Source organism: Tasmannia lanceolata, unplaced genomic scaffold (genome assembly GCF_043159265.1).
Source record: "Tasmannia lanceolata isolate RefF3 unplaced genomic scaffold, GAP_Taslan_0.1 ptg000018l, whole genome shotgun sequence".
In the NCBI taxonomy this organism is placed as follows: Eukaryota; Viridiplantae; Streptophyta; class Magnoliopsida; order Canellales; family Winteraceae; genus Tasmannia; species Tasmannia lanceolata.
This window is the reverse complement of record NW_027518695.1, coordinates 21,055,977-21,065,830: the sequence shown is the minus strand read 5'-3', so window position 1 is coordinate 21,065,830 and position 9,854 is coordinate 21,055,977. Positions and strand designations below refer to the sequence as shown.

Sequence of the window (9,854 nt, the reverse complement as noted above, 5' to 3'; positions counted from 1 at the left end):
TTTGCCACCTTGACCTCAAATGAATTAACAAATAGAAAAAATTGCCAATGAGGGACCCCAAAATAAAGGAATTGTGAACGGGGGATACAATTTTGAAAAATTGTTAAAGAGGGTTGATGACCCCTTTCGAGAGTTTGATAACTCCATTTAGAGGGTTGATAACCCCTTTTTAGAGACTTGATAACCCCCATTTCGTCCCTCCCTAACAATTTTTCAAAAGTGTGTCCCCCATTCACAATTCTTGTATTTTGGTGTCTCCCATTGGCAATTTTCCTAATGAATAAGACAAAATCTGCTGAAAAGTGATCCTATGTGGCTGTTCTCTCATGCAACAGCCAGATGCGAAATGCCTTTAAGCGAAAGTCCCTAGCAAATTCCTAGTGGGATATAGGAGAAGGTTCAAATTTGAACTATGGTCAAAACGAAAAAACCCTAGTTGTTGGTGTTATCCCAACGGAACGGCCCGGTTCAGACGGGATCCGAAAAGCTCTTTTCCGTAATCGGATCAAACGAGATTTAATCATTTAACAATCTGCCCGTGAAGGTGGGGTCTTTCCGTCACCCCCGTTGACGGTAATCCCTCCATTCTAGCCGGTTGAACCGGTCGTCCTATCGGAACACAACACTCTCTAATGACCAAAATGCCCTTACAACCTCCCCTTTTACTTATTTACCATCATAAAATTGATAAATGACTAGTCACTCTATATGAAAAATTCTAGTTTTTTTTTTTAAGATAGTGATATTGGCACTACATTGTTCTACTAATTGCACAAACTCACCTTGTCTTTTCATTGTCAATGGGTGTCGGAGAGCATCTTGGAAATTGTAACAACTTTTGGCTGTTGCATGCAATTGAACAATATCGGGATGATCTAGATGGTTCATCTAGTGGGCCATACTATGGAGCAAAAAATTTGTTCTCAAATGAACAATTCTAACCCTTGGATTATGGAGAATTGAATTAGTTCTGTGATGGAGCATCTGATCAATGAAACTTTGAGCCTACAACATCTCCATTCTGGGGCCCATCTGATGAGTAATCTAGACAATTCGAATGTCTTGGGAGGAGCCCACCTACATGTAGTTGTGCCCAGTTTTTTTTTAAATACAATGGAATCCACCTTATTTGAAGATCCAAACTATTCATTTGTTGGGCCCTAACAAAAGTAGGCCATGCCTTAAAAAATATCTCCATTAGGGGTGCAACTCAGGTCGGGTTGGATCGGGTTGAGACCAGCCCTAACCCAACCTGAGATATCATTCCTTCAACCCTAACCCAACCCGAGCCTCGGGTTGAGGATGGTCAACCCTAACCCAACCAACCTTTAAATATCTCGATCCTAAACCAACCCATGTAACCCGAAATCGAGTCGGTTCAGTTGGGTTGGTTCCGGTTCACCTTGGGCCAAATAGAAATATACAATAACCCAAAGAAAATTAATATAAAATTAGAGGATGGAGGTCGGGTTGCCAAGGCCTCAACCCTAACCTAACATGAAATTAAATCGGGTCGGCTCTGACCAGAACCAAAATCGAGTTCGGGTTGAGCCCGACCCAAGTTGCACCCCTAATCTCCATAGGACGATCTTATCCCTCCGACCTATAGATGTTTTCTATACCGATCGGAGGGTTAGGATCATCCTATGGAGAAAATTTTGTGGGCATAATAACCTATTTACAATGGCCCCATGGTGGGACCCACTATATTTTTTGAAAATATATGCACGTGGGGAAACCATTTTAAAACTCTTCCTAAATAGGATTTAGATTTGGTCAGACGACAAGAAAAGAATTAAAGAAGAGAGAGAGAGAGAGAATACTTTTATGACCTTTACAAAATTAGCAAGGGTATTTTAGTCATTTAAATTATAGCAAGCTGTTTCTATCGATTCGGAAATTCAGGAGCATTATTTCAATTCCACCCCGTAATTTTCTGCAACGACAAATACAACCTGTAATTCGAGAAAACAAGAAAAAAAATGAGTTAGAAATTTAAAATTTCTAAAAGGGTCTCTTTGGTAAGCTTTGTTTTTTTTTTTTTTTAACTCTGTTTTATTTATCTAGTTGATTTGAACTCTTAAGGACAGGCGCCCTTTATAGCTATCCTTTTATTTTTACATTTTAAGATGATGTCTTTGTTTCAGAGAATAGAAGGTGAGTAATCATGGAGTCTGAGGCTTTGGATTGTTTCTTCTGAAAAAAATACAGTAAGTTTATTATCTGTCTATTCTAAAAATGGATAAAATCTTTATATTTGCCTTTTATTTCTTCCCTACTTAATTTGTCTTGGGTTTCTTTTATCATCATAAAAAAATGCCTTTTTTATACAAAAAGATGTTTATTAAGTTTGTTCTTTGGATTTCTTGAGAAAGATTGTTTCTGGGTCATGGGTTTGTGCTCTAATGATCAAAAGAGGGGTTTTTTCTTCCAATCTGCCATGAAAAGGGTATTTTTTTTTTGTTGTTTTGAGTTTTAGTTTCTCTACTAGCTTTTGCTCATAATCATGGAAATGGGGTTTTCATTTTTTTTTCTGTATCTCTTTTAACTTCTTATTTTCAAAGGAAAAAAAAGATTACTTTTTGGCCTGTTTTTGACAACCATGATTTTTTTTTTTTTTTTGGGTTCTCAAATGGTGGGAAGTGTCTAAAAACAAGGAAAAATCAATCATATTTTGAGTGGAGTTTTTTGGTTTCCTTGTTTTTCAGGCTTTTCCCACCCTCTACTCATTCATGTCCTCTCAAATTTTTTTTTTCTCCTACATGCACTACCCCCTCTCTCTCACTACTTGAGAAAATAAATTCATCATTAAAAAAAAAAAATTCATGGTTGCCAAACATGGCTTTAAGTGTCAAAAGAAGTTCTTTTTTAATATTCTAAATGGGGGAATAAATCTATTGTTATGTTTGTGGCAAATTCCTCCAGCTTTTCTTTTAGGGTTTTTTCAAGGCTCTTACCATCTTTCCTCTTTTGGGTTAATCAGAAAAAATGAGAAAAAACTATCATTCTTTGTTCTTATTTTCTTGTGCTAATCTCTTAGTATGACTTGTATGTTTCAATCTAGGTTTTTGATAGCTAAACCTTGTTATATGCTCATTTTGTGTGTTTCAATCTAGGTTTTTGATAGCTAAACCTTCTAATATGCTCATTTTGTTGGTAGATCTATAAATGTTTCAAAATTTCTTTTGGATGTTTTATTTTTGAAGAGCTCTTCATTGATTCTCTCTTTTCTAATTCTTATAAAATTTCTCTGTTTTTTTGTTTTCTTTCTGCAGATGGACTTTTCTGAGTCTACTAAGATTGTTTTCAATAGAATCCAGAGCCTAGAACCTGAAAATGTCACCAAAATTATAGGATACCTTCTTTTACAGGATCACGGTGAACGCGAAATGATCAGGTTAGCATTCAGCCCTGATAATATTCTCCATTCCTTGATTACCAAGGCTAAAGCCGAGCTCGGATTGATCCCCAAAATGACAATTCCAACCCCAATTCAACCCGCTTCCATCAATCCAACTGCCATTTCTGATCTTCCCTTACAATTCACACCCTTCACTCCATCTCGCCCGTTCTCTTCTCCTGCAACTTTTCGGATCTCAAATCCCTACTGGGAAGCTCAACTTGCTAATGATCAGCAGCCTATTCACAGCATAGATTTTGTGCCTCCACCGTATAGGGAGTCACTCGGAGATGAGTACCATCTTCATAATCGAGCTCAGTTCTTGAGTTTAGAGGATCAATTAGAGCCTTCCAACCCTGTGGGTCCTGACTTCTCAAGCAATTATTACTACCCCGGACCCACATTGGGAACTCTGAGTGCAAGAACCAGTAGGAGATCACCAAGTCTGCCCGAGTTCCCTGTCAAAGTTTGCCACTACTTTAACAAAGGTTACTGCAAACATGGTACCAATTGTAGATACTTTCATGGTCAATCGATGCCGGATAGCTTCTCACAGATCTTTAGTCCAAACCAAAATGAATTAGCTAATGAAGATCATGTGTTCTCACCCGGGTCACTTGAGAAACTAGAATTGGAGCTTACGGGGCTCTTAAAAGCAAGAAGAGGAATGCCGGTTTCGATTGCCTCTCTGCCAATGCTGTATTATGAGACATATGGTAAGACACTCCAAGCAGAGGGATACCTTACAGAGAGCCAGAGGCATGGCAAGGCAGGTTATAGTCTTACAAAGTTGCTTGCTCGATTGAAGAACAGTATTCGACTCATCGACAGGTGAATATGCTCCTCTGTCAGAGTTATTGTTGAAGTATAAATGATTTAGTAACACCATCTCTAACAGCCTAGGCTTTTGGAGTAACTGGTTGTTTCACATGGTATCAGAGCTATTGTTACAAAGCAGGTCTTGGGTTCAGAACCCAACAAATCCTAGATATTAAAAATCCACGTGCACAGCCAACCCAATAGAGGGGCCACACGTGAGGGGGTGTTGAATTACAAATGATTAAATAACACCAACTCTAACAGCTTAAGCTTTTAGAGTAATTGGTTGTTTCACACAGCCTGAAATTAGAGGATGTTCACTATTGAGATATCTTTTCTCTTAATGTCATAATGTTATTATTTCTTGTAATTGAGGTACAGGCCGCATGGACAGCATTGTGTCGTTTTAGCGGAAGATGCTCCAAGATATATGGAATACAGGAGTGAGAGGAGTGATCCCGGTGCGATAGTTGCCGGGTCTCGACAGATTTATCTGACTTTTCCAGCCGAAAGCACCTTCTCCGAGGAAGATGTTTCCAACTACTTTAAGTAATTAGTTATTGATAATGTTGTATGAAAAGCAGACGCTTTCACTTAAATTTCTCAGTATTTATATGTTATGCTTGTTTTGTGGTCTATCAGGACATACGGGCCAGTTCAGGATGTTAGGATTCCCACGCAGCAGAAGCGTATGTTTGGGTTTGTAACATTTGTTTATCCGGAGACTGTGAAAACCGTTCTTACAAAGGGAAATCCCCATTTTGTTTGTGGTGCTCGTGTTTTGGTTAAACCATACAGGGAAAAATCGAGGCTAATTGACAGGTACGTGTTCTGCTTTCTTTAAATAGACATTGATTTTTTCAGTAAATCCAATTGGGTTTCCGAGATTAGCCTTTTATTTTCTTCCTTTTTCTTTCACTGGTGTTGGTCAATGGAGAGAGCTGATATTATAATGGCTCTTATGATTCTGAGGTCGATGCTCAATCCTTTTTTTTTTTGGTCGATGTTAGCTTTAAACTATACCAAAGAAAAAAAGCATTTTTAGAGAAAGAAAGGGTTTACTCAGAGGTACATATGCTTATTTGATCTGTTAAACATATAATTAACCATTCTTGTAATGCCAATTCCTCTTTATTTCCATATTCCCAAAGGGGCATGCCCATAACACTAGAAACCCTTTTGCTGGGACATATTTATATACCATCATAAGTATCTACTACCATAAGAAGAATCAGGGACTGAGTTTGCACAACACACTATAAGGATTTTGCCATTCAAAACGAAAAAAAACCACTATAAGGATTTTGCATTTGCAGCTTGGAAAGGTGTTCCCGATGCAACTGGGATTACATTTTGAATACTTGGTCATAGAAACATGGGACCTCGTTTGTTTACATAACAAGGTATCAATCTTGAAACTCGAATTCGAATCAACAAGGGCCCAATTAGGGTTTACTTGGATGCTGGATTGACCTTTTTCAAATTTAAGTGGCGTACATTATAGTGTGAAGTTTTGAATTTTCAATTGTTCAACTTCAATCAACTTTTGAGTATTTGAGTGATTATTTCGGGTATTTGAATGAACTTAACGAATTCTTTAAGTACTTAATTTTTTGAGTTTAGGTGACAAGATTCATTTCATATGAGCACCAGGCGCCTACTGTTTTGCCTCCGCGTTTTAGTTTTGACCTATACCTATATCTGATATGTATATCATTCCAGTGTGGGTGTACGAAAATTTAGATAGTCCAACATGCGCCAATTCTCCCTTTAGCTGCATACCCATATTTTTTGCAAGGAAACTTCAGACCACGGATGCTCAATTGAACTCATTGAAAATGTGCATATGCATGTGTGTGCAAGGTTTTAAATTTCAGTTTCGGTTTCGGATATGGCTGAAAATTGGAAATTTCGGATATGGCGGGAAATTGAAATATTTTGGTTTCATTGGAAATTTGGGCTGCAATCGTGTAAAATTCAGTTGCAATATTTCGATTTCTCTTAAATTTCGGTGGACATCTTGTAAATAGGTGGTAACCCTCGTGAGAACGATTTGTTTTTTCGCTGAAATTTTGGCAAAATCTTGTAAATTTCCGATTTAATGTGAATCTCGTTTTAGCTTCCAACCGAAACTGACACATTTTTTTAAACCATGTGTGTGTGATAGACCCATTCTCCTTCTATCGGGGTCTGATTGGTTGCACTAAATCCCGACAACCGTCAGAATTCTGGATGCCATTCCTCATTTGGTTGTCAATACTGCATTGAACTCCTCGGAGACTCCGGGATGTCTCCTAGGTAATTATTGCATGTCCGTTGAGGTGGCATTTTTGTCCCATCCTTATAACTTTCAAACCAAAGTCTACAAAAAAAGGTGGAATTTTGCTTGAAAATCTTGGGAATGGTGCACCAAATCTTGGGACAGTGCTCTCTCTCTCTCTCTCTCTCTCTCTCTCTCTCTATATATATATATATATATATATATATATATATATATATATATATATATTGGTAATGACACCCCTTACTTATTCCCCTACTCTCCGAGTCTATGCCGGCCAACCAAACACTAACCATCATTCTCCAAGTAATTCCAGCCATATCCCGTGCTTGTCTCCTCGCTAGTTGACTACTTATTTCACTACTCTCCGAGTCTATGCCGCACATCCAAACATATCCTCGGTGTTTGGGAAAAGCCGTAGTGAATGTGCTTTGAGCTTGTTTGACTTGTGCATCATGTGCGCTTGTTGGTTCAATTCAATTTACCCAATAAAAAGAGGGTATGGCATACTTCACTTGCAAAATAGTTCTTGGTTCTGTAAACATATACCACCCTTGTCGGCTTGTCTAAACTTGCATCTTGGGGACAAAGGCCAATGCGCTGATATCCATTCATCTACTGTTGAATCGGAGTTTCTTGTTTTCCTTCTTTTTTTTTTTTTGAATAAGGCAGTTTTTTATTAAAAACAGAACCGAGATGGTCCTGAAGAGAAACAAAGAGAAGAGAAAAATTACAATAAGTCAAGGAGGAAGATAATCAAAACACTCTAAAACTGCCCTAAAAACACCTCCCCTGGCTAGGGAATCTGCTTCAGCATTGGTTGATCTCCTAACATAGTCAAACACAATAGAAGAACCCTGAACCAGATCCTCAATCTCCTCGAAAAAAGGCAAATATCTCCAAGGAGGAATCGCTTTACCCGAAAGCCAGCGAATTACATTTAAGGAATCCCCTTCCACTATAATTTTGTCAAAAGCGGATCTATCCAAATACTTGATCCCGCTATGAACAGCTCTGACCTCTGCTTCATTTGAATCCGCTACTCCGATAGGACCCGAGTAAGCCCAAAGAACTTCCCCTTTTTCATTTCTACATAAACCCCCAATTCCTGCTTCTCCAGGGTTACCAAGGGACGAACCATCGAAGTTAAGCTTGATTAGCCCATCTGAAGGAGGATGCCAAGATTGGATGATTTTCACTTTGCTGACCCCTTCCTTACAGATGATTGCCCATCCTTCCCAAAGGTCAAAAGCTGAAACAAAACGAAACAAAGGGAGGCTTCGAGGCCAAGATATAACAGCAGCTATCAGCTTTTCCTTATTATTTATTTATTTTTCATTTTGTGGATTGATGACTTTTGACTATTGAAAGTTTTTCTTGCCTCTACAGAAAGTACACAGACAAAATTGAGCCTCCAATATATTATCCATCTCACTTTCTAGATATGGATCCCGAGCTTCATTCAAGTAAGTAGTGTAGATGTTCCTTGACGTATCAAATGCACATTTTATCTTCATCCTTTTTGTTGCATCAAAGTTAGTCTTTATCAACATAGTTATTAATCTGGTATACTTTTTTTCTCTCGTTCTTTTAGTGCCAAGATTCTGTGATAATTCCAGATTGCTTAGAAAGCAACTGATGGATGAGCATGAACAGACACTTGAACTCGAGAGAAGACGTTTCTCTGAGTTGCAGTTAGCACCTAAGCCGCATATTCAACCCTATTTCAGCCATCCCATGGAAGACTTGAAACTCTTAGAAGGTCTGTCTAAGAATCTCTAATTCTAATTTTAAAATAGATTTTTTTTTCTTCTCCATCCTGAAATATCACTCCACCTTAAAGCTCGTACCGGTCACAATGAGTTTCCATCAGCCGATCGATTCAATTATCTGCTTGGTGTTCTAAACAATGGTTCCACAAGCGACGACAAAGCTAGGCATACAAGCAGCAATTACAATGATCAGGAAAGGTAAGACAAATGATATAAAAAAAACAAAAAAAACAAAAAAAAAAACCCCAAAGCTTATAGATTGCAGCCTTATGTTTCAATTGGAACACAAACTCATTTCCATTTCGTAATGTAGTTTAATTTCATGACAATCAGCTTAATTTTAGTTGATTGCATTTTATTATGCATGTGCCATGGCCCCTTTTATGTTGCTGATAGTGTTTTTCTGATGTTGTTTTTTTTTTTGCAGCGGCCAAGGAATTGATCTCCCGGAGAGTCCATTTGCATCTCCAATAGCAAGCAGCATTTCCACAATCATATAGATGTTTAAAACAGACGAATTATAGGTGTAGAGAGTATGACATTCCTTTTATTTCTCCGCTTTGATACTACACTTTTTTCAGACTCGCTACCGAATGATTGAGCTCCTCTGCGAGTCTATACCCAGCTGAAACAGCAGAAGCTTTCTTCTCCCTGTTGGGGGAAGGAAGTGCAAAGAAGATAATAGGTACAGGTACACTTTTTTATTGTAAAATCACAGAAGCAAGTTGTCTGTGAATCTTAGAATCTGTAATATATTTTGGTTTAGTTGTAGAAAAACTACAAATACGCAGGGTTCAAAGAAAAAGTTGTTAGAATCCCCTGCAATGTTGACAAACAGATGAAAATAACTATTTAAAGAAAGAAAAGGGCTTGGCATCTTATACCAAGTAGCTTCAATGAGTAATTATTCAATGCAAATACAATTATAGAGGAAATTTTATAGAAGAAATGTGCTTACATGAGTATTGGGGGATGTTGCAAATACACAATTTGAGCTAATGTCTACAATCTTATCGGTTACATCATTTTTCAAGACAATGTCATAAATATTAATCTGTGAATGGATTATCTTAATTGATTTGTGTTCTTGTTTGCATCATCCTCGCATAACCCACGAAATCCTTAAAGCAAGCAAATCAAAATATGATTTCTTTTTGATATTTCATGCATATTTGAAATCAAATATGTATGCTGTTGTACTTGAGCTTTGTTTTCTCATTTTCTTCTGATATATATTTAACCCAAATGATTTAAGAACATGCTGTCGGGGTCGTCAGTGTAACTTTGCCAGTTTGGTAATTTTAACCGGGAAAATCTGTTGGTTCTGGTTTTGATTCTAATGCCCATTTTAAGTTTGGAATCATGATTTCTGCGCTGTGGAATTTATCCGAAACAAACCAAGATAAATTTATATTTACTTCTGTTTTTATTTAGACTTCATCAGCGATTTTACATTATACAACCCTATTGAATATATATGAGCAGTATTATAAGTATATCATTGATAAAATATTAAAGAAAAAGTATATCATTGATAAAATATTTAAAAAAAGAGAGTATATCATTGGATTGATCCTTGGAA

General features: G+C 37.4%; 1 protein-coding gene across 2 annotated transcripts; it reads left to right on the top strand.

Moving 5' to 3' along the window:
- Window positions 1-2,304: 2,304 nt before the first annotated feature.
- LOC143850749 (zinc finger CCCH domain-containing protein 18-like) lies at window positions 2,305-9,234 on the top strand. 2 transcript variants are annotated; one of them, XM_077359997.1, is made up of 8 exons: window positions 2,306-2,449; window positions 3,276-4,231; window positions 4,601-4,768; window positions 4,862-5,041; window positions 7,890-7,966; window positions 8,095-8,262; window positions 8,344-8,470; window positions 8,700-9,234. In XM_077359997.1, the coding sequence occupies exons 1-8, from the start codon at window positions 2,390-2,392 to the stop codon at window positions 8,770-8,772; spliced, it is 1,809 nt and encodes a 602-aa protein (XP_077216112.1). In that variant the 5' UTR covers window positions 2,306-2,389; the 3' UTR covers window positions 8,773-9,234. The 2 variants fall into 2 exon arrangements, with proteins under 2 accessions (XP_077216113.1, XP_077216112.1); XM_077359998.1 differs by lacking the exon at window positions 8,344-8,470 and having other exon boundaries at window positions 2,305-2,449.
- Window positions 9,235-9,854: the final 620 nt, after the last annotated feature.